The 25361-nt window shown below is 50.6% G+C and overlaps 1 protein-coding gene across 2 annotated transcripts in view; it reads right to left on the bottom strand.

The window, feature by feature from the left end:
- The window catches only part of USP36 (ubiquitin specific peptidase 36), a 164509-nt gene that overhangs the window by 125314 nt on the left and 13834 nt on the right, over window positions 1-25361 (bottom strand). For both annotated transcript variants that reach the window (XM_075349682.1, XM_075349683.1), the window contains exons 5-7: window positions 23995-24097; window positions 3272-3339; window positions 3118-3188 (exon numbers count right to left, since the gene is read on the bottom strand). In XM_075349682.1, coding sequence (XP_075205797.1) covers window positions 3118-3188; window positions 3272-3339; window positions 23995-24097 — 242 coding nt within the window. The remainder of the gene's footprint in view (window positions 1-3117; window positions 3189-3271; window positions 3340-23994; window positions 24098-25361) is intronic.

Here is a 25361-nt window from a genome sequence, read left to right as displayed (position 1 = left end):
CGCGGTAGTCCCAGTCTCACCAACCAGTCAGCAACCGCTGCGGCGTTTGTAACACAGATGCTGCATGCACCGTCCCTCAGGGGACACAGAGTACCTTATGATGCAGGGCTCTGTCCCTGTAGTCACAAAAGTGCGGGAATCTGGTGGCCTATAGTGATCAGTGAGGGGGGGGCGGAGGACAGCGAGGTGCGCTCCAGCCCTCACTGTCGGCATCATACCGACCGTCCCGCCCTTCTCCCTGACTGGCAGGCTCAGGGGCGGGAGTTTAACACACTAGGCCGCAAAAGCCGGGGACTAAAGTAAAAACCGCGGCCGGCAAACAGGCACGGTCGGCGCGGTAGTCCCAGACAAAAAATCCACACCGCAGTCGCAGCTGCGTCTGAGGCCAATGTGCTTCATGCACCGTCCCAACGGGGACACAGAGTACCTGTAGATGCAGGGCCATGTCCCTGACGATACTCCGTCTCCTGTCCGGCAGATCCCCCCAGGGGCTGCGGATGTGGCTTGTGGCCACCAGATTCCCTGCCCCGGGTCTCCCTCAGCTGCAGCCAGAAGTTGCTGAAAACATGGCTGACGGCATTCTCTGAGGAGGAGGGAGGCGTGGGCGTAGTCACAAAAAGTGCGGGAATCTGGTGCCCCAGCGTGAGTAGTGAGGGGGGCGGAGGACAGCTCAGTGTACTCCAGCCCTCACTGTCGGCGTCAGACCGACCGTCCCGCCCTTTTCCCTGACTGGCAGGCCTGGGGGCGGGAGAATCCCATACTAGGCCGCAAAAGCCGGGGACTAAAGTTAAAACCGCGGCCGGCCGGCAGTGCACGGTCGGCGCGGTAGTCCCGGACCCATACCCACGCAGCAGTCGCTGCAGCGTCTGGGCCCAAGGTGCTTTATGCGCCGTCCCAACGGGGACACAGAGTACCTGTGGATGCAGGGCCATGTCCCTGACGATACTCCGTCTCCTGTCCGGCAGATTCCCCCATGGGCTGCGGAGGGAGACCGGTCCCAGTGTCTGGATGACCGGATAGGATCCCACTTCCCCAGAGCCCCTAAGGGATGGGGAAGGAAAACGGCATGTGGCTCCAGCCTGTGTACCCGCAATAGGTACCTCAACCTTAACAACACCGCCGACCTGAGTGGGGTGAGAAGGGAGCATGCCGGGGGCCCTGTTAGGGCCCTCTTTTCTTCCATCCGATATAGTCAGCAGCTGCTGCTGACTAAAACGTGGAGCTTGCGTGAATGTGTGCCTCCTTCAACACAAAGCATAAAACTGAGGAGCCCGTGATGCACGGGAGGGTGTATAGCAGAGGGGAGGGGTTACACTTTTTAAAGTGTAATACTTTGTGTGGCCTCCGGAGGCAGAAGCTATACACCCAATTGTCTGGGTCTCCCAATGGAGCGACAAAGAAAGACCTTACTTTGCAGTGTCACTGGCCCTACGGTGAGCTCCTTCACTATATGACGGCCTGCTGTAGGCAAGCGCATATATGCAAGTACTTAATAAGAAGTTAAAAGGGGTTGGCCACCGGTTTACATGTCCCTTTTCAGGTGGATTACCTGCAATAGATAATAATTTCACCAAGTTTGCTTTCTCAAATGCTACTTTAACAGCTCATCTAGTCACATCATCTGTGGCCGAGAATCTCCTGTGCTCAGATTCTCCTTCACTCTGTGCTTTGGAAACTGAAAGGGGTGGTAAGGGGTTGCATTCAGCAGAGCTCACTTGGTTAGTGTAGCTCCAGCTCTCTCATACATGTATGCATACCCCTGCATGTATATACATGTACACACTGCTGTATGCCCTAATGTATATACACCTTGCTGTTTTACCTTTATAATATATGGAGAGAAGGTATGCACACCAGTGACTATGTAAGGGGAATATATGAAAAGCAGAAACTGCTGTGTGAATACTGACATGAAAAATCCAATAGCTATATGTAAGAATGAAAGTATGAAAATGGAATCTGCATTACTGCCATGAACATATGAATAAAGAGAAATTTAGCTACTGAATTGATCAATGCAATAGAGCCCCAACACTACGCCAAAGTATTTCTCTACGTTGGGGTCCCTAGCTTGTGTGTGTCCTCTCATGCAGTTAAAAAAACTAGTAGTGTTGGGGCTCTGTTGCATTGATCAATTCAATGGCTAAATTTCTCTTTATTCATATGTTCATGGCAGTAATGCAGGTTCAATTTTCATATTTTCATTCTTACATATAGCTATTGGATTTTTCAAGTCAGTATTCACACAGCAGTTTCTGCTTTTCATATATTCCCCTTACATAGTCACTGGTATGCATACCTTCTCTCCATATAGTGTAGATTTTTTAGTTTTTTTGCACCCAGTTCAGACTCAGAATTGGTGTTCCAGACGTTATTTCTTAATTACCTTTATAACATGGATACATTCAGATCTCTCCCCATCCATTGATCCGGTCCATCCACCCATGTCAGCAATAAGTAGATTATAATCTTTATTGTCAGGGCTGGTTCTTTGTGCATTACTTCTATTTCCCCTACCACTGACCTGTACAGATTGTGCTGGGCTGTGTGACTCCGGCTGAGGAGTGGGAGGAGTTTACGCAGAGTTACAGGACTGTGCTCACTTGCAGCCCAGCACACGGGATTATGGGAAATGAAGTAAGAAGGGAGTGGAGGATTCTGAAGAGGAAGTGATGGCTATAACAACAAGAGTCTGGTACCAAGGCAGAGGAAGCGAAGCAGAAAGGCTTAAAACAACACGAAATTGGGTTATTTAGTGGCATTATGTCAAAACCTGTAACAGAGTCAGGGAAGTGTACAACCTCTTTAACTTTCCATTTACTGGTATATTTATACTAATCGTATGAATCCTATAACCACAATCAAATCACAGCTCACAAAGTCTGAATAATGGATATACCGCATGTACTGTCTCTCCCACAACTACTCTTTTCTGATACAGTCAGCAACTGGAATGACACGGTACTTAGACACTGTCCTGTGTCCAATGTAGTTCTTACCTAGCAGCAGATAACTGATATGTACAATAGTTTCCTGAGAAATAAGGCTTGGAGTAGAGCTCACCCCCCCCAAAAAAAAAACCCCATACAGATACAAGTAGTTAAAGTTAAAAATTACCCGTATCTCCAGCGCAATATCCAGATATGGGTCAAATGTGTCAGAGACGCTCTTACAAACTGAACATTTTACTAAAAGAGATAAAAGTAGAAAATTGTTGAAATATATTACAATCATCTTTTTTGTCAAAGTATATTGTAATATCCTCACTCACCTCTAGAACGCAAGTAGCCCCCAAATATCTGATGAACTAAAGTTGTTGCTTGACTTTGGCGGTCCAGCCTAGGAAGAACACAAACATTCAGGCAACCTTCCTTACAAAGAGCTTTACAACAAAGAAGATTGAAAATTGTGTCAATACTTTATTATTGGTTTAAAGGCCATATGACAAGAACATCTAGGAGGTGTCAAAAAAAAAATAAATAAAAAAAAAAATAAAAATTTGTGAGTGCTCTGAGCTCCCAAAACTGGAATCCGGGTAGAAGTATTTATGTATATAATGCCTGGAACACAATTAAACAGATCTGCCACTAGCTTTCACAATATAACCCTCATACATTGCTAAAGGTGTTATACCTTACGCTAAAAGTCCATGTCAGAATGACTGTACAAACCGGATATTAAGAGAAGCACTACTCTAGCTGCTAATTTTATTATAAGACAGAAAAACTTCCATAGATTAGAGAGATAGAGAGATATATATATATTACATATATATACACACACACACACACACACACACACACACATATACACACACACACACTACACTGTACGGTTTTGCTGATTAGAGAAGGTATAAAACTGACCTTCCTTAGAGCTAGTTGAGATTCTGGAGCTTTACATTTGTTGGGTCCATTAAGCTCTCAAAATGGCCAGAAAAAGAACTTTCATGTGAAACTCGACAGTCTATTCTTGTTCTTAGAAATGAAGGGTATTCTATGGAAGAAATTTCCAAGAAACTGAAGATTTCCTACAACGGTATGTACTACTCCCTTCAGAGGAGAGCACAAACAGGCTCTAACCAGAGTACAAAGAGAAGTGGGAGACCCCGCTGCACAACTGAGCAACAAGACAAGTACATTAGAGTCTTTAGTTTGAGAAATCAATGCCTCAAACATCCTCAACTGGCAGCTTCATTAAATAGTACCCACAAAACGCCAGTGTCAACATCTACAGTGAAGAGGCGACTCCGGGATGCTGGCCTTCAGGGCAGAGTGGCAAAGAAAAAGCCATATCTGAGACTGGCTAATAAAAGGAAAAGATTAATATGGGCAAAAGAACACAGACATTGGACAGAGGAAGATTGGAAAAAGGTTATGGACAGACGAATCAAAGTTTGAGGTGTTTGGATAACACAGAAGAACATTTGTGAGACGCAGAACTACAGAAAAGATGCTGTAAGAGTGCCTGACGCCATCTGTCAACCATGGTGGAGGTAATGTGATGGTCTGGGGTTGCTTTGGTGCTTGTAAAGTGGGACATTTGTATAATGTAAAAGGGATTTTGAATAAGGAAAGCAATCACTCCATTCTGCAATGCCGTGCCATACCCTGTGGACAGCGCTTGATTGGAGCCAATTTCATCCTACAACAGGACAATGACCCAAAAGACACCTCCAAATTATGCATGAACTATCTAGGGAAGAAGCAGGCAGCTGGTATTCTATCTGTAATGGAGTGGCCAGGCCAGTCACCAGATCAAACCTATTGAGCTGTTGTGGGAGCAGCTTGACCGTAAGGTACGCAAAAAGTGCCCATCAAGCCTATCCAACTTGTGGGGGGCTTCTGGAAGCATGGGGTGAAATATCTCCAGATTACATCAGCACATTACAGCTAGAATGACAAAAGGTCTGCAAAGCTGGAATTGCTGCAAAGGAGCATTCTGTGCCGAAATAAAAGTCTGAAGGAGAAAATTATTATTTCAAGTAAAAGAAGGGAATTTTGTTTACTTACCGTAAATTCCTTTTCTTCTAGCTCCTATTGGGAGACCCAGACAATTGGGTGTATAGCTTCTGCCTCCGGAGGCCACACAAAGTATTACACTTTAAAAAGTGTAACCCCTCCCCTCTGCCTATACACCCCCCCGTGCATCACGGGCTCCTCAGTTTTGGTGCAAAAGCAGGAAGGAGGATACTTATAAATTGGTCTAAGGTAAATTCAATCCGAAGGATGTTCGGAGAACTGAAAACCATGAACCAAAAGAACAATTCAACATGAACAACATGTGTACACAAAAGAACAACAGCCCGAAGGGAACAGGGGCGGGTGCTGGGTCTCCCAATAGGAGCTAGAAGAAAAAGAATTTACGGTAAGTAAACAAAATTCCCTTCTTCTTTGTCGCTCCATTGGGAGACCCAGACAATTGGGACGTCCAAAAGCAGTCCCTGGGTGGGTAAAAGAATACCCTGAGAAAAAGAGCCAACAACGGCCCTCCTCTTACAGGTGGGCAACCGCCGCCTGAAGGACTAGCCTACCTAGACTGGCATCCGCCGAAGCATAGGTATGCACCTGATAGTGTTTCGTGAAAGTGTGCAGACTAGACCAGGTAGCTGCCTGACAAACCTGCTGAGCCGTCGCCCGGTGCCGCAATGCCCAGGACGCACCCACGGCTCTGGTAGAATGGGCTTTCAGCCCTGAAGGAATCGGAAGCCCAGAAGAACGGTAGGCTTCAAAAATCTGTTCCTTGATCCACCGAGCCAAGGTTGACTTGGAAGCCTGCGACCCCTTACGCTGGCCAGCGACAAGGACAAAGAGCGCATCAGAACGGCGCAGTGGCATCGTGCGAGACACGTAGATCCGGAGTGCTTTCACTAGATCTAACAAATGCAAATCCTTTTCACATTGGTGAATTGGATGAGGGCAAAATGAAGGTAAGGAAATATCCTGATTGAGATGAAAAGGGGACACCACTTTGGGGAGAAAGTCCGGGACCGGACGCAGAACCACCTTATCCTGGTGAAATACCAGGAAGGGGGCTTTGCATGACAGCGCTGCAAGCTCTGACACTCTTCGGAGTGATGTGACTGCCACTAGAAATGCCACCTTCTGCGAAAGACGTGATAGAGAGACATCCTTCAGCGGCACGAAAGGTGGTTTCTGAAGAGCCCGTAGAACCCTGTTGAGATCCCAGGGTTCCAGTGGACGCTTGTAAGGTGGAACTATGTGGCAAGCTCCCTGCAGGAACGTGCGGACCTGCGGAAGCCTGGCTAGACGCTTTTGAAAAAACACGGAAAGCGCCGAGACTTGTCCCTTGAGAGAGCCGAGAGACAAACCCTTGTCCATTCCAGATTGAAGGAAGGAAAGAAACGTGGGTAAGGCAAACGGCCAGGGGGTAAACCCCTTATCAGAGCACCAGGCTAAGAAGATCCTCCAAGCCCTGTGATAGATCTTGGCTGACGTTGGTTTCCTGGCCTGTCTCATAGTGGCAATGACCTCTTGAGATAACCCTGAGGACGCTAGGAGCCAGGACTCAATGGCCACACAAATAAGGAATAACGTTTGGAACTCCATTCTATGTCTGAACTGGGTGCAAAAAACCTAAAAAAACATCACTATATGGAGATAAGGTATGCACACCAGTGACTATGCAAGGGGAATACATGTAATAGCAGAAACTGCTGTGTGAATACTGACATGAAAAATTCAATAGCTATGTGTAAGAAAGAAATGTGAAAAATGGAACCTGCATTACTGCCATGAATAGATGAATAAAGAGAAATTTAGCTACTGAATTGATCAATGCAATAGAGCCCCAACACTACGCCAAAGTATTTCTCTACGTTGGGGTCCCTAGCTTGTGTGTGTCCTCTCATGCAGTTAAAAAACTTACCATGTATGGGAAGCTGAGACCCAGGCTATATATACGTATTATGTGGATTGGCAATAGGTGTGAGTGGGGTGGGTTCTCAAACGAAAAACAACTAACAAATAAGGAATAACGTTTGGAACTCCATTCTATGTCTGAACTGGGTGCAAAAAACCTAAAAAAACATCACTATATGGAGATAAGGTATGCACACCAGTGACTATGCAAGGGGAATACATGTAATAGCAGAAACTGCTGTGTGAATACTGACATGAAAAATTCAATAGCTATGTGTAAGAAAGAAATGTGAAAAGAAGGGAATTTTGTTTACTTACCGTAAATTCCTTTTCTTCTAGCTCCAATTGGGAGACCCAGACAATTGGGTGTATAACTTCTGCCTCCGGAGGCCACACAAAGTATTACACTTAAAAGTGTAAAGCCCCTCCCCTTCTGCCTATACACCCCCCGTGCCTCACGGGCTCCTCAGTTTTGGTGCAAAAGCAAGAAGGAGGAAAAGTTATAAATTGGTTTAAAGTAAATTCAATCCGAAGAAATTTCGGAGAACTGAAACCATTGAACATGAACAACATGTGTACACAAAGAACAACAGCCCGAAGGGAACAGGGGCGGGTGCTGGGTCTCCCAATTGGAGCTAGAAGAAAAGGAATTTACGGTAAGTAAACAAAATTCCCTTCTTCTTTGTCGCTCCATTGGGAGACCCAGACAATTGGGACGTCCAAAAGCAGTCCCTGGGTGGGTAAAGTAAAACCTCGAAATAGAGCCGTAAAACGGCCCCTTCCTACAGGTGGGCAACCGCCGCCTGAAGGACTCGCCTACCTAGGCTGGCATCTGCCGAAGCATAGGTATGCACCTGATAGTGTTTCGTGAAAGTGTGCAGGCTCGACCAGGTAGCTGCCTGACACACCTGCTGAGCCGTAGCCTGGTGCCGCAAAGCCCAGGACGCACCCACGGCTCTGGTAGAATGGGCCCTTAGCCCTGAGGGAACCGGAAGCCCAGAAGATCGGTAAGCTTCGAGAATAGGTTCCTTGATCCACCGAGCCAGGGTTGATTTGGAAGCCTGTGACCCTTTACGCTGGCCAGCGACAAGGACAAAGAGTGCATCCGAGCGGCGCAGGGGCGCCGTACGAGAAATGTAGAGTCTGAGTGCTCTCACCAGATCTAACAAGTGCAAATCCCTTTCACATTGGTGAACTGGATGAGGACAAAAAGAGGGTAAGGAGATATCCTGATTGAGATGAAAGGGGGATACCACCTTAGGGAGAAGAAGGGAATTTTGTTACTTACCGTAAATTCCTTTTCTTCTAGCTCCTATTGGGAGACCCAGACGATTGGGTGTATAGCACTGCCTCCGGAGGCCACACAAAGCAATTACACTAAAAAGTGTAAGGCCCCTCCCCTTCTGGCTATACACCCCCAGTGGGATCACTGGCTCACCAGTTTTAGTGCAAAAGCAAGAAGGAGGAAAGCCAATAACTGGTTTAAACAAATTCACTCCGAAGTAACGTCGGAGAACTGAAAACCGTTCAACATGAACAACATGTGTACCCGAAAAACAACCAAAAATCCCGAAGGACAACAGGGCGGGTGCTGGGTCTCCCAATAGGAGCTAGAAGAAAAGGAATTTACGGTAAGTAACAAAATTCCCTTCTTCTTCGGCGCTCCATTGGGAGACCCAGACGATTGGGACGTCCAAAAGCTGTCCCTGGGTGGGTAAAGAATACCTCATGTTAGAGCTGCAAGACAGCCCTCCCCTATAGGGAGGCAACTGCCGCCTACAGGACTCTTCTACCTAGGCTGGCGTCCGCCGAAGCATAGGTATGCACCTGATAATGTTTGGTGAAAGTGTGCAGACTCGACCAGGTAGCTGCCTGGCACACCTGTTGAGCCGTAGCCTGGTGTCGCAATGCCCAGGACGCACCCACGGCTCTGGTAGAATGGGCCTTCAGCCCTGATGGAACCGGAAGCCCAGCAGAACGGTAGGCTTCAAGAATTGGTTCTTTGATCCATCGAGCCAGGGTGGCCTTAGAAGCCTGCGACCATTTGCGCTTACCAGCGACAAGGACAAAGAGTGCATCCGAACGGCGCAAGGGCGCCGTGCGGGAAATGTAGATTCTGAGTGCTCTCACCAGATCCAACAAATGTAAATCCTTCTCATACCGATGAACTGCATGAGGACAAAACGAAGGCAAAGAGATATCCTGATTAAGATGAAAAGAGGATACCACCTTCGGGAGAAACTCCTGAATGGGGCGCAGCACTACCTTGTCCTGGTGGAAGACCAGGAAGGGAGCCTTGGATGATAGCGCTGCCAGCTCAGACACTCTCCGAAGAGATGTGATCGCTACCAGAAAAGCCACTTTCTGTGATAGTCTAGAAAGTGAAACCTCCCTCAGAGGCTCGAAGGGCGGCTTCTGGAGGGCAACTAGTACCCTGTTCAGATCCCATGGATCTAACGGCCGCTTGTACGGGGGTACGATATGGCAAACCCCCTGTAGGAACGTGCGCACCTTAGGAAGGCGTGCCAAACGCCTCTGAAAAAAGACGGATAGCGCCGAGACCTGACCTTTAAGGGAGCCGAGCGACAAACCTTTTTCTAACCCAGATTGCAGGAAAGAAAGAAAGGTAGGCAATGCAAATGGCCAGGGGGACACTCCCTGAGCAGAGCACCAGGATAAGAATATCCTCCACGTTCTGTGGTAGATCTTAGCGGACGTGGGCTTCCTAGCCTGTCTCATGGTGGCAACGACCCCTTGGGATAATCCTGAAGACGCTAGGATCCAGGACTCAATGGCCACACAGTCAGGTTCAGGGCCGCAGAATTCCGATGGAAAAACGGCCCTTGGGACAGTAAGTCTGGTCGGTCTGGTAGTGCCCACGGTTGGCCGACCGTGAGCTGCCACAGATCCGGATACCACGCCCTCCTCGGCCAGTCTGGGGCGACGAGTATGACGCGGCTGCAATCGGATCTGATCTTGCGTAGCACTCTGGGCAAGAGTGCCAGAGGTGGAAACACATAAGGGAGCCGGAACTGCGACCAATCTTGCACTAGGGCGTCTGCCGCCAGCGTTCTTTGATCGCGAGACCGTGCCATGAAGGTTGGGACCTTGTTGTTGTGCCGGGACGCCATGAGGTCGACGTCCGGCCTTCCCCATCGGCGACAGATTTCCTGAAACACGTCTGGGTGAAGGGACCATTCCCCTGCGTCCATGCCCTGGCGACTGAGGAAGTCTGCTTCCCAGTTTTCTACGCCGGGGATGTGAACTGCGGATATGGTGGAGGCCGTGGCTTCCACCCACATCAGAATCCGCCGGACTTCCTGGAAGGCTTGCCGACTGCGTGTCCCCCCTTGGTGGTTGATGTATGCCACCGCTGTGGAGTTGTCCGACTGAATTCGGATCTGCCTTCCTTCCAGCCACTGCTGGAAGGCTAGTAGGGCAAGATACACTGCTCTGATTTCCAGAACATTGATCTGAAGGGTGGACTCCTGCTGAGTCCACGTACCCTGAGCCCTGTGGTGGAGAAAAACTGCTCCCCACCCTGACAGACTCGCGTCTGTCGTGACCACCGCCCAAGACGGTGGTAGGAAGGATCTTCCCTGTGATAATGAGGTGGGAAGAAGCCACCACTGCAGAGAGTCCTTGGCCGTCTGGGAAAGGGAGACTTTCCTGTCCAGGGATTTTGACTTCCCGTCCCATTGGCGGAGAATGTCCCATTGAAGTGGGCGCAGATGAAACTGCGCAAACGGAACCGCCTCCATTGCCGCCACCATCTTCCCGAGGAAGTGCATGAGGCGTCTTAAGGAGTGCGACTGACTTTGAAGGAGAGCCTGCACCCCAGTCTGTAGAGACCGCTGCTTGTCCAGCGGAAGCTTCACTATCGCTGAGAGAGTATGAAACTCCATGCCAAGATACGTTAGTGATTGAGTCGGTGACAGATTTGACTTTGAGAAGTTGATGATCCACCCGAACGTCTGGAGAGTCTCCAGTGCAACCGTCAAGCTGAGTTGGCATGCCGCTTGAGAGGGTGCCTTGACCAGTAGATCGTCCAAGTAAGGGATCACAGAGTGTCCCTGAGAGTGCAAGACTGCTACCACTGCCGCCATGATCTTGGTGAACACCCGTGGGGCTGTCGCCAGACCAAATGGCAGAGCTACGAACTGAAGATGGTCGTCTCCTATCACGAAGCGTAGAAAGCGTTGGTGCTCTGTAGCAAATCGGCACGTGGAGATAAGCATCCTTGATGTCTATTGATGCTAGGAAATCTCCTTGAGACATTGAGGCAATGACTGAGCGGAGGGATTCCATCCGGAACCGCCTGGCGTTCACATGCTTGTTGAGCAGTTTTAGGTCCAGAACAGGACGGAATGAGCCGTCCTTTTTTGGCACCACAAAGAGATTGGAGTAAAAACCTTGACCTCGTTCCTGAAGAGGAACAGGGACCACCACTCCTTCTGCTCTTAGAGAATTCACCGCCTGCAGACGGGCATCTGCTCGGTCGGGATGTGGGGAAGTTCTGAAGAACCGAGGCGGAGGACGAGAACTGAACTCTATCCTGTACCCGTGAGACAAAATGTCTGTTACCCACCGGTCTTTGACCTGTGGCAGCCAAATGTCGCAAAAGCGGGAGAGCCTGCCACCGACCGAGGATGCTGAGGGAGGCGGCCGAAAGTCATGAGGCAGCCGCCTTGGAAGCGGTACCTCCGGTTGCTTTCTTGGGGCGTGAGTAAGCCCGCCAGGAATCAGAGCTCCTTTGCTCTTTCTGAGTCCCTTTGGACGAGGAGAATTGGGGCTTGCCAGAGCCTCGAAAGGACCGAAACTTTGACTGCCACTTCCTCTGTGGAGGTTTGCTTGACTTGGGCTGGGGTAAGGAGGAGTCCTTACCTTTGGACTGTTTAATGATTTCCGCCAATTGCTCACCAAACAGTCTGTCTCCAGATAATGGCAAGCTGGTTAAACATTTTTTAGAAGCAGAATCTGCTTTCCATTCCTTTAACCACAAGGCTCTGCGCAAAACTACAGAGTTGGCGGATGCCATTGAGGTACGGCTCGTAGAGTCCAGTACCGCATTGATAGCGTAGGTCGCAAACGCAGACATTTGCGTAGTTAGGGACGCCACTTGCGGCACTGCTGGACGTATGAGAGAGTCCACCTGTGCCAGACCAGCTGAAATAGCTTGGAGCGCCCACACGGCCGCGAATGCTGGAGCAAACGACGCGCCAATAGCTTCATAGACAGATTTCAACCAAAGGTCCATCTGTCTGTCATTGGCATCTTTAAGTGAAGCCCCATCCTCCACTGCAACTATGGATCTAGCTGCAAGCCTGGATATTGGAGGGTCCACTTTTGGACACTGGGTCCAGCGTTTGACCACGTCAGGGGGAAAAGGATAACGGGTATCCTTAAGGCATTTAGAAAAACGCTTGTCCGGATAAGTATTGTGTTTCTGGATGGATTCTCTGAAGTCAGAGTGGTCCAGAAGAGTACTCAATTTACGCTTGGGATACAGGAAATGGAATTTCTCCTGCTGTGCAGCTGCCTCCTCTGCAGAAGGGGCTGGGGGAGAAATATCCAACAGCCTATTGATGGCCGCTATAAGGTCATTTACCATGGCGTCACCATCTGGCGTATCCAAATTGAGTGCGGCGTCAGGACAAGACTCCTGATCACCCACCTCTGAGCCATCATATAGAGACCCTTCTCGCTGAGACCCTGATCCGCGTGATGACGTGGAGGGTCTCTCCCAGCGAGCTCGCTTAGGCGGACTGGGACTGTCATCGGAGTCAGAGCCCTCAGCCTGTGATGCCTGGGACCCCCTTGAATTACGGATTAATTCCAGCTGAGGGGGGCCGGGGAACATAGACACAGCGGTGTCCGTGGTCTGAGCAACTGGCCTGGACTGCAAGGTCTCCAGGATTTTTGTCATAGTCACAGACATTTTATCAGCAAAGACTGCAAATTCTGTCCCCGTCACCGGGGTAGGGTTCACAGGCGTCTCTGCTTGGGCTACCACCACAATAGGCTCTGGCTGACGAAGTGCCACTGGGACTGAACATTGCACACAATGAGAGTCGTTGGAGCCTGCTGGTAGATTAGCCCCACATGCTGTACAAGCAGTGTATACAGCCCGTGCCTTGGCACCCTTGCGTTTTGCGGATGACATGCTGTTGTCTCCTCAAAGCAATATAGGGTGTACAGCCAAGAAGCGACCTTACAGTGCAGTACACAAATATAACACTGTGGCACTAGTGGGGCCGCACGTATGTGCTGCTTACCGCCCGCTTAGCGCGGGTGTGTGGTCGCCAGAAACCCCTAGCCTGGGTCCCTCAGAGCCTGCGTCCGTTCTCCAGCCAGACTGCATGTGTATAATGGCTGCCGGCGTCCTGGGGAGCTGCAAGCCTGGGGGCGGGCCTAGGGCGTGCACAGAGAAAAAGCGCGAAGCCTGTGTCCTACTGTGCTCAGTGAGAGGGCTGGAGCATGTAAATCGTGCTCCAGCCCTCGGCGCTGCCGATTGAACAACGTCTCTCCCCTACCCTGATTGACAGGGTGGGGGGCGTTAACGAAGCGGAGCTAGGCCGCAGGAAACCGGGAACTAAAGTTAGAAGCGCCGCCGCCGTAAAAACGCGGTCGGCGCGTCCCCGGCGCACTACAAGTCGCAGCTGCGCCGCCGCTCCAGGGGCGGTCGGCGCGGCGATCCACACACATAAAGTCCCCCAGTAATCTGCGGGGACTATAAGCCCAGCGCACAGCGCTACAGTCCCCGGCGCACTAGCACACCCAGCAAGCCTGGGGTGTGCGTGGCCTGCCATACGGGGACACAGAGTACCTGAAAGTGGCAGGGCCTTGTCCCTGAACGGCACTCCCGCTCCACATCCAGCAGGTTCTATGGGTCTGTGGATGGAGCCCGGCCTCAGGGCTTGGTGGCCGGTAAGATCCCACTTCCTCAGAGCCCCTCAGGGGGATGGGGAAGGAAAACAGCATGTGGGCTCCAGCCTCCGTACCCGCAATGGGTACCTCAACCTTACAAACCACAAGTGGGGTAAGAAGGGAGCATGCTGGGGGCCCCATATGGGCCCTCTTTTCTTCCATCCGATATAGTCAGCAGCTACTGCTGACTAAACAGTGGAGCTATGCGTGGATGTCTGACCTCCTTCGCACAAAGCAGAAAACTGGTGAGCCAGTGATCCCACTGGGGGTGTATAGCCAGAAGGGGAGGGGCCTTACACTTTTTAGTGTAATTGCTTTGTGTGGCCTCCGGAGGCAGTGCTATACACCCAATCGTCTGGGTCTCCCAATGGAGCGCCGAAGAAATTCCGGAACCGGACGCAGAACCACCTTGTCCTGGTGAAACACCAGGAAAGGGGCTTTGCATGACAGCGCTGCTAGCTCAGACACTCTCCGAAGTGATGTGACTGCTACTAGGAAGGCCACTTTCTGCGAAAGGCGTGAGAGAGGAATATCCCTCATTGGCTCGAAAGGTGGTTTCTGAAGAGCCATCAGCACCCTGTTCAGATCCCAGGGTTCTAACGGCCGCTTGTAAGGAGGGACTATGTGACAAACCCCCTGCAGGAACGTGCGTACCTGTGGAAGTCTGGCTAGGCGCTTCTGAAAGAACACAGAGAGCGCTGAGACTTGTCCCTTAAGGGAGCCGAGCGACAAACCTTTTTCCAATCCGGATTGAAGGAAGGAAAGAAAAGTGGGCAAGGCAAATGGCCAGGGAGAAAAACCCTGATCAGAGCACCAAGATAAGAATATCCTCCACGTCCTGTGGTAGATCTTGGCGGACGTTGGTTTCCTAGCCTGTCTCATAGTGGCAATGACCTCTTGAGATAACCCTGGAGACGCTAGGATCCAGGACTCAATGGCCACACAGTCAGGTTGAGGGCCGCAGAATTCAGATGGAAAAACGGTCCTTGAGACAGCAAGTCTGGTCCGTCTGGTAGTGCCCACGGTTGGCCCACCGTGAGATGCCACAGATCCGGGTACCACGACCTCCTCGGCCAGTCTGGAGCGACGAGGATGGCGCGGCGGCAGTCGGACCTGATCTTGCGTAACACTCTGGGCAACAGTGCCAGAGGAGGAAACACATAAGGGAGTTGAAACTGCGACCAATCCTGAACTAAAGCGTCTGCCGCCAGAGCTCTGTGATCTTGAGACCGTGCCATGAATGTCGGGACCTTGTGGTTGTGCCGGGACGCCATTAGGTCGACGTCCGGCATCCCCCAGCGGCAACAGATCTCCTGAAACACGTCCGGGTGAAGGGACCATTCCCCTGCGTCCATGCCCTGGCGACTGAGAAAGTCTGCTTCCCAGTTTTCTACGCCCGGGATGTGAACTGCGGATATGGTGGAGGCTGTGGCTTCCACCCATAGCAGAATCCGCCGGACTTCCTGGAAGGCTTGCCGACTGCGTGTTCCGCCTTGGTGGTTGATGTATGCCACCGCTGTGGAGTTGTCCGACTGAATTCGGATCTGCTTGCCTTCCAGCCACGGCTGGAACGCCTTTAGGGCAAGATACACTGCCCTTATCTCCAGAACATTGATCTGAAGGGAGGACTCTGGCTGAGTCCAAGTACCCTGAGCCCTGTGGTGGAGAAAGACCGCTCCCCACCCTGACAGGCTCGCGTCCGTCGTGACCACAGCCCAGGATGGGGGCAGGAAGGATTTCCCCTTCGACAGAGAAGTGGGAAGAAGCCACCACTGAAGGGAAGCCTTGGCTGCCCGAGAAAGGGAGACGTTCCTGTCGAGGGACGTCGACTTCCTGTCCCATTTGCGGAGAATGTCCCATTGAAGTGGACGCAGATGAAACTGCGCAAAAGGAACTGCCTCCATTGCTGCTACCATCTTCCCTAGGAAGTGCATGAGGCGCCGCAAGGGGTGTGACTGGCCTTAAAGGAGAGATTGCACCCCTGTCTGTAGTGAACGCTGTTTGTCCAGCGGAAGCTTCACTATCGCTGAGAGAGTATGAAACTCCATGCCAAGATATGTCAGTGATTGGGCCGGTGTCAGATTTGCTTTGGAAAATTGATGATCCACCCGAAACTCTGGAGAGTCTCTATAGCAATGCTCAGGCTGTGTTGGCATGCCACCCGAGAGGGGGCCTTGACAAGAAGATCGTCTAAGTAAGGGATCACCGAGTGTCCCTGAGAGTGCAGAACTGCTACTACTGTTGCCATGACCTTGGTGAAGACCCGTGGGGCTGTCGCCAAGCCGAAAGGCAGTGCCACGAACTGAAGGTGTTCGTCCCCTATGGCGAAACGCAGGAAGCGCTGATGCTCTTGAGCAATCGGTACGTGGAGATAAGCATCTTTGATGTCGATTGATGCTAGGAAATCTCCCTGGGACATTGAGGCGATGACGGAGCGGAGCGATTCCATCCGGAACCGCCTGGTTTTTACATGTTTGTTGAGCAGCTTTAGGTCCAGAACAGGACAGAAGGATCCGTCCTTTTTCGGCACCACGAACAAGTTGGAGTAAAAACCGTGACCCTGTTGCTGAAAAGGAACAGGGATCACCACTCCTTCTGCCTTCAGAGTGCATACCGCCTGAAGAAGAGCATCGGCTCGCTCGGGGGGCGGAGATGTTCTGAAGAACCGAGTCGGAGGACGAGAGTTGAACTCTATCCTGTAACCGTGAGACAGAATGTCTCTCACCCAACGGTCTTTTACCTGTGGCAGCCAGGCGTCGCAAAAGCGGGAAAGCCTGCCACCGACCGAGGATGCGGTGTGAGGAGGCCGCTTTGGGAGCGGTTCCCCCGGCGGTCTTTTTAGGACGTGACTTAGACCGCCATGAATCGGAGTTCCTCTGATCCTTCTAAGGCCTTTTGGACGAGGAGAATTGAGACCTGCCCGCGGACCGAAAGGACCGAAACCTCGATTGTACCTTCCGTGGTTGAGGTCTGTTTGGTTTGGACTGGGGTAAGGACGAGTCCTTTCCCTTGGATTGTTTAATGATTTCATCCAATCGCTCACCAAACAGACGGTCGCCAGAAAATGGCAAACCGGTTAAGAACTTTTTGGAAGCAGAGTCTGCCTTCCATTCACGTAGCCACATGGCCCTGCGGACTGCCACCGAATTGGCGGATGCTACCGCCGTACGGCTCGCAGAGTCCAGGACAGCATTAATGGCGTAGGACGCAAACGCCGACGCCTGAGAGGTTAAGGACACCACTTGCGGAGCAGACGTACGTGTGACTGCATTAATCTGCGCATGACAAGCTGAGATAGCTTGGAGTGCCCATACGGCTGCGAATGCTGGAGCAAAAGACGCGCCGATAGCTTCATAGATGGATTTCAACCAGAGCTCCATCTGTCTGTCTGTGGCATCCTTGAGTGAAGCCCCATCTTCCACTGCAACTATGGATCTAGCCGCCAGTCTGGAGACTGGAGGATCCACCTTGGGACACTGAGCCCAGCCCTTGACAACGTCAGGGGGGAAGGGATAACGTGTATCCTTAAGGCGCTTGGAAAAACGCTTATCTGGACAAGCTCGGTGTTTCTGGACTGCCTCTCTGAAGTCAGAGTGATCCAGAAACGTACTCAATGTACGCTTGGGAAACCTGAAACGGAATTTCTCCTGCTGAGAAGCTGACTCCTCAATTGGAGGAGCTGGGGGAGAAATATCCAACACCTGATTGATGGTCGCTATAAGGTCATTCACTATGGCGTCACCTTCAGGTGTATCTAGGTTGAGAGCGGCCTCAGGATCAGAATCCTGATCTGCTACCTCCGCTTCATCATCCAGAGAGTCCTCCTGCTGAGACCCCGAACAGTGTGATGAAGTCGAGCCCACCCCACTCACACCTATTGCCAATCCACATAATACGTATATATAGCCTGGGTCTCAGCTTCCCATACATGGTAAGTTTTTTAACTGCATGAGAGGACACACACAAGCTAGGGACCCCAACGTAGAGAAATACTTTGGCGTAGTGTTGGGGCTCTATTGCATTGATCAATTCAGTAGCTAAATTTCTCTTTATTCATATATTCATGGCAGTAATGCAGGTTCCATTTTTCACATTTCTTTCTTACACATAGCTATTGAATTTTTCATGTCAGTATTCACACAGCAGTTTCTGCTATTACATGTATTCCCCTTGCATAGTCACTGGTGTGCATACCTTATCTCCATATATCAATGGCTACACAGTCAGGTTGAGGGCCGCAGAATTCAGATGGAAAAATGGCCCTTGAGACAGCAAGTCTGGTCGGTCTGGGAGCGCCCACGGTTGACCCACCGTGAGGTGCCACAAGTCCGGGTACCACGACCTCCTCGGCCAGTCTGGAGCGACGAGGATGGCGCGGCGGCAGTCGGACCTTATCTTGCGCAACACTCTGGGCAGCATTGCCAGAGGAGGGAATACATAAGGCAGTCGAAACTGCGACCAATCCTGAACTAAGGCGTCCGCCGCCAGAGCTCTGTGATCCTGAGACCGTGCCATGAATGCCGGGACTTTGTTGTTGTGCCGAGACGCCATTAGATCGACGTCCGGCGTTCCCCAGCGGCAACAGATCTCTTGAAACACGTCCGGGTGAAGAGACCATTCCCCTGCGTCCATGCCCTGGCGACTGAGAAAGTCTGCTTCCCAGTTTTCTACGCCTGGGATGTGAACCGCGGAGATGGTGGAGGCTGTGGCCTCCGCCCACAGCAGAATCCGCCGAACTTCTTGGAAGGCTTGACGACACCGAGTGCCGCCCTGGTGGTTGATGTACGCGACCGCCGTGGCGTTGTCCGACTGTATGCGGATCTGCCTGCCCTCCAGCCACCGATGGAACGCTTTTAGGGCTAGATACACTGCCCTTATCTCCAGAACATTGATCTGAAGGGAGGACTCTGTCGGAGACCAGGTTCCCTGAGCCTTGTGGTGGAGAAAAACCGCTCCCCACCCTGACAGACTCGCGTCCGTCGTGACCACAGCCCAGGATGGGGGCAGGAAAGATTTTCCCTTCGACAGAGAAGTGGGAAGAAGCCACCACCGAAGAGAGGTCTTGGCTGCCAGAGAAAGAGAGACGTTCCTGTCTAAGGATGTCGACCTCTTGTCCCATTTGCTGAGAATGTCCCATTGGAGTGGACGCAGATGAAACTGCGCAAAGGGAACTGCCTCCATTGCTGCCACCATCTTCCCCAGGAAGTGCATGAGGCGCCTCAAGGGGTGTGACTGGGCCCGAAGGAGAGATTGCACCCCTGTTTGCAGCGAACGCTGTTTGTCCAGCGGTAGCTTGACTATCGCTGAGAGAGTATGAAACTCCATCCCGAGGTAAGTCAGTGATTGGGTCGGAGTCAATTTTGACTTTGGGAAATTGATGATCCACCCGAACCTCTGGAGCGTCTCCAGAGCCACGGTCAGACTGTGTTGACATGCCACCCGGGAGGGTGCCTTGACTAGGAGATCGTCTAAGTAAGGGATCACTGAGTGGCCCTGAGAATGTAGGACCGCCACCACGGATGCCATGACCTTGGTGAAGACCCATGGGGCTGTCGCCAGGCCGAAAGGCAGTGCCACAAACTGAAGGTGTTCGTCCCCAATGGCGAAACGCAGGAAGCGTTGATGCTCTGGAGCGATCGGCACGTGGAGATAGGCATCCCTGATGTCGATTGATGCCAGGAAGTCTCCTTGGGACATCGAAGCGATGACAGAGCGGAGGGATTCCATGCGAAACCGCCTGGTTCTCACATGTCTGTTGAGCAATTTGAGGTCCAAAACGGGACGGAATGAACCGTCCTTTTTTGGTACCACGAACAGGTTCGAGTAAAAGCCGCGACCACGTTCCTGAAGGGGAACGGGGATCACAACTCCTTCTGTCTTCAGAGTGTCCACCGCCTGAAAAAGTGCAACGTTTCGCTCGGGGGGCGGAGATGTTCTGAAAAAACGAGTCGAGGACGAGAGCTGAACTCTATCCTGTAACCGTGAGACAGAATGTCCCTCACCCATCGGTCTTGGACATGTGGCCACCAGGCGTCGCAAAAGCGGGAGAGCCTGCCACCGACCGAGGATGCGGTTTGGGGAGGCCGAAAGTCATGAGGCCGCCGCCTTGGAGACGGTGCCTCCGGCGGTCTTTGGAGGACGTGACTTAGACCGCCATGCAGAAGAGTTTCTCTGGCTCTTCTGTGGCCTGTTGGACGATGAGGATTGGGACCTGGCTGAGGGCCGAAAGGACCGAAACCTCGCTTGAATTTTTCGTTGCTGAGGTCTCTTTGGTTTGGGCTGGGGTAAGGACGAGTCCTTTCCCTTGGATTGCTTAATAATTTCATCCAATTGTTCGCCAAACAATCGGTCGCCAAAAAAGGGCAAACCGGTCAAGAACTTCTTGGAAGCAGAGTCTGCCTTCCAGTCGCGTAGCCACATGGCCCTGCGGACTGCCACCGAATTGGCGGATGCTACCGCTGTACGGCTAGCCGAGTCCAGGACAGCATTCATGGCGTAGGATGAAAATACCGACGCCTGAGACGTTAAAGACGCTACTTGCGGAGCAGAGGTACGGGTGACCGCATTAATCTCAGACAGACAAGCTGAGATAGCCTGGAGTGCCCACACTGCTGCAAAGGCTGGGGCAAAGGACGCGCCTATGGCTTCATAGATGGATTTCATTAGGAGCTCTATCTGCCTGAGCGTTGAACCGTCAGCCACTGCTACTACGGATCTAGCCGCCAGTCTAGAGACTGGAGGATCCACCTTGGGACATTGAGCCCAACCCTTAACTACGTCAGAGGGGAAGGGGTAACGTGTGTCATTAAGGCGTTTAGTAAAGCGCTTGTCCGGGAAAGCCCTGTGCTTCTGGACAGCATCTTTGAAGTTCGAGTGATCGAAGAAAAAACTCAGAGTACGTTTGGGAAACCTAAATTGGTGTTTCTCCTGCTGTGCTGCCGACTCCTCTATAGGTAGAGCTGGGGGAGAAAGATCTAGCACCTGGTTGATGGACGCTATAAGGTCATTTACTATGGCGTCCCCTTCAGGTGTATCAAGATTGAGAGCAACGTCAGGGTCAGAGTCCTGGGCTGCGACCTCCGCCTCATCCTCTAGAGAGTCCTCAAGCTGAGACCCCGAACAGCGTGATGAAGTCGGGGAAGATTCTAAGCGAGCCCGCTTAGCCGGTCTGGGACTGCGGTCCATGCCGGAGTCCTCCACGTAATAACTAGAGGCCACCCCAGGAGCACGCTTCGTCGCAGACAGAGAGGGGCCTGGGGGCGATCCCGCAGTGCCCGGGGCCTGTGTAAGGGCCGGTCTGGGCTGCAAAGCTTCTAGTATCTTAGCAGACCATTTGTCCATAGACTGAGCCATGGATTGTGAAAGTGACTCAGAGAGTTTCTCAGCAAAAGCTGCAAACTCTGTCCCTGCCGCCTGGACAGGGGAAGCCGGCGGTTCTACCTGGGCCGAGGGTCCCACCAGTGCCCCAGGCTCCGGCTGAGCGAGTGCCACATGGCCCGAGCATTGCTCACAGTGAGGGTAGGTGGAACCTGCAGGTAGCATAGCCGCACAAGAGGTACAGGTTGCAAAATAACCCTGTGTCTTGGGACCCTTGCTCCTTGTGAACGACATGCTGTAGTCTCCCAGGAGAGTGATCACTGAGGGATATATAGCCACAAGCTAACAGTACAGCCGAACCGAGAAAATGTATACAATATAATATATATATATATATATATATATATATATATATATATATATATATATATATATATATATATATATATATATATATATATATATATATATATATATATATATATATATATATATATATATATATATATATATATATATATATATATATATATATATATATATATATATATATATATATATATATATACAGTTCAGCACTCTAGGGGGCCCAGCACCGGTGGGAAGAAGCCACCTGGCTTACCAACCGCTCAAGCAGTGTGTAGCCACCAGATTCCCTGCCTCGGGTCTCCCAGAGGTGCTGCCAGAAGTCCTCCACCGGCAGAATGTGCTTAAAACATGGCCGTCGGCGTTCACAGGGGAGGAGGGAGCCGTGGGCGTAACCACAAAAGTGCGGGAATCTGGTGCCCCAGAGTGAATAGTGAGGGGGGCGGAGGACAGCCAAGTGTGCTCCAGCCCTCACTGTCGGCGTCAGACCGACCGTCCCGCCCTTCCCCCTGACTGGCAGGCCCGGGGGCAGGAGTTTAAGGCACTAGGCCGCAAAAGCCGGGGACTAAAGTTAAAAACCGCGGCCGGCAAGCAGGCGCGGTCGGCGCGGTAGTCCCGGTCTCATACCAACAGCGCAGTCGCTGCAGCGTCTGAGGTCAAGGTGTTCCATGCACCGTCCCCAAGGGGACACAGAGAACCTGTAGATGCAGGGCCCTGTCCCTGATGATACTCAGTCTCCTGTCCGACAGAATCCCACAGGGGCTGCGGAGGGAGCCCGGTCCCAGTGCCTGGATGACCGGATAGGATCCCACTTCTCCCAGAGCCCCTAAGGGATGGGGAAGGAAAACGGCATGTGGCTCCGGCCTGTGTACCCGCAATGGGTACCTCAACCTTAACAACACCGCCGACTTAGTGGGGTGAGAAGGGAGCATGCCGGGAGCCCTGTTAGGGCCCTCTTTTCTTCCATCCGATATAATCAGCAGCTGCTGCTGACTAAAAATGGGAGCATGAGTGCATGTGTGCCTCCTTCAACACAAAGCATAAAACTGAGGAGCCCGTGATGCACGGGGGGGTGTATAGGCAGAGGGGAGGGGTTACACTTTTTAAAGTGTAATACTTTGTGTGGCCTCCGGAGGCAGAAGCTATACACCCAATTGTCTGGGTCTCCCAATGGAGCGACAAAGAAAACATTATTTCTAACCTCGTCAATGTCTGGACTATATTTTCTATTCATTATGCAACTCATTTGATAAATAAAAGTATGATTTTTCATGGAAAAAGACAAAATTGTCTGGGTGACCCCAAACTTTTGAACTGTAGTGTATATTTGAAGAGTAATTACACCAGTCTCATCAGGTCTAAGATCTACTTAGCAATGTAAGCAGTTTGTATCATGACATAGTGAATGAGCTAATTCTAGACAGAAACAAAACTGGATTCACATTCTGTTTTATTACAGTTTTTCATTGTTAAAGGGAACCTGTCACCTAGAATAAGCGTTCTGAGCTATCAGCAGACGCATGTGTGCCCCAATTACACCTTCCTACCCATCCCTGTGCTGTAAAATTGTATAATATGAAAGTAATAAAAAAATGTTTATTACCTTCAGATTTCGTATGTAAATAGCAGGGAATGTGGTCACAGGGGCGGCGTCTTCCCCTATGGACGTCTGCATATTTCCGTGGTATCACGCCCCTGTGGGTGTGATACCATGGAGCTACGTCCCCGTCGCTCATTCTATACTGTGCGCATTATGGCAGGCTTCTCTTCCGGGTTCTCCTTGTCAGTTTCAGACGCCCACTGCGCATCGCAGTACGCGTCTGAAGCCAGCAATTAATTGAACACCTGGAAACTAAGCCTGCTGCAATGTGCGCAGGATAGAATGAGCGACGGGGGACATAGCTCCATGGTACCACACACACAGGGGCGTGATATCACGGAAATATGCAGACATCCATAGGGCAAGGCGCTGCCCCTGTGACCACATTCCCTGCTATTTACATACGGAATATGAAGGTATTACTTTCATATTATAGAATTTTACAACACAGGGATGGGTAGGGAGGTGTAATTAGGGCACACATGTGTCTGCTGATAGGTCAGAACGCATATTCAAGGTGACAGGTTCCCTTTAAAAACACTTGCATGGATACGAAGTGGAGAACTTTCTGTCCTTCATTTCAGATCCACTACTGCCTTTGGCTCAAAAAACTGCATGTGCGATTCCAGCTTAAATAAAAAAAAAAAAAAAAAACATTTGGAAAAGCACTGCTTGAAGCCAGTTTAAAGAAAATCTGCTCACTATGCACCACCCAAAAGTCTTGTTCAGACGGATTCCAGCCACAGCATACATCTCGAGATCCGGAAGACATGCAGAAGGGGCTTTATATCCACTAGACTTACAAGTGATGTTATAATCCCTTGTAAAATGCCTCTGATATGATACTTGTGATAGGCTGATATGGGAAAAAATAAACACTGCAGACGATATTTGGCTCCTTACTTGGCATAACCATTTAAACAAGCCTTTTGCATGGCATCAATTGTATACCGCAGGAACTCATGGGCATCTTCTTGACTTCCAAACCGGAAATGACGGGCAATTTCTAAATAGAGAATGATAAAAGTAAAAGGATGGATTAGCTCAGGACTGCTTGGCAGACTATTTCTTTTCAGTTTTGGAGTAACTATTAGATGGTCATACCTTTTTGGTGCATCACAGGTAGTGATAAAGTAAATGGGGGGTGGGGGAGTAGGTCAATAGGGGGAACATACAAGCTAACAAATGCTTAAATGTTTAAGTAACGATGCTCAGTTCTGTAGATCCTAATGTTTTTTTCATTTGTTTTTAAGAGTATATATTAATGAAACTAGGTTAAAAGTGAACCTGTCACCAGGATTTTCCCCTATAAGCTGCGGCCAGAACCAGTAAGCTATTATATTCAGCATTCCAGAATACTGAATATAAGACCTCAATGCCATTATACAAAATCTGCAGGAGATGTGATGGTATTGATCTTACTGGCAGATTCCACTTAATGCTTTTAAGTCTACAGATTCAGTCAAGTCTATTTGGATCTGTGCAATATGGATGCAAATGAAGGGAATTTTGTTTACTTACCGTAAATTCCTTTTCTTCTAGCTCCTATTGGGAGACCCAGACAATTGGGTGTATAGCTTCTGCCTCCGGAGGCCACACAAAGTATTACACTTTAGAAAGTGTAACCCCTCCCCTCTGCTATACACCCTCCCGTGCATCACGGGCTCATCAGTTTTGGTGCCAAAGCAGGAAGGAGGAAACTTATAAATTGGTAAATTCAATCCGAAGGATGTTCGGAGAACTGAAACCATGAACCAAAAGAACAATTCAACATGAACAACATGTGTACACAAAAGAACAACAGCCCGAAGGGAACAGGGGCGGGTGCTGGGTCTCCCAATAGGAGCTAGAAGAAAAGGAATTTACGGTAAGTAAACAAAATTCCCTTCTTCTTTGTCGCTCCATTGGGAGACCCAGACAATTGGGATGTCCAAAAGCAATCCCTGGGTGGGTAAAAGAATACCTCGATAAAAAGAGCCGAAAAACGGCCCCCTCTTACAGGTGGGCAACTGCCGCCTGAAGGAGTCGCCTACCTAGGCTGGCATCTGCCGAATCATCGGCATGCACCTGATAGTGTTTCGTGAAAGTGTGCAGACTCGACCAGGTAGCCGCCTGACACACCTGCCGAGCCGTAGCCTGGTGTCGCAATGCCCAGGACACCGACGGCTCTTGTAGAATGGGCCTTCAGCCCTGCAGGAATCGGAAGCCTAAAAGAACGGTAGGCTTCAAGAATCGGTTCCTTGATCCACCGAGCCAAGGTTGACTTGAAA

This window comes from Anomaloglossus baeobatrachus, chromosome 5 (genome assembly GCF_048569485.1).
Source record: "Anomaloglossus baeobatrachus isolate aAnoBae1 chromosome 5, aAnoBae1.hap1, whole genome shotgun sequence".
In the NCBI taxonomy this organism is placed as follows: domain Eukaryota; kingdom Metazoa; phylum Chordata; class Amphibia; order Anura; family Aromobatidae; genus Anomaloglossus; species Anomaloglossus baeobatrachus.
Note: the sequence above shows the minus strand (reverse complement) of the source record. Positions and strands in the feature narration are given on the sequence as shown.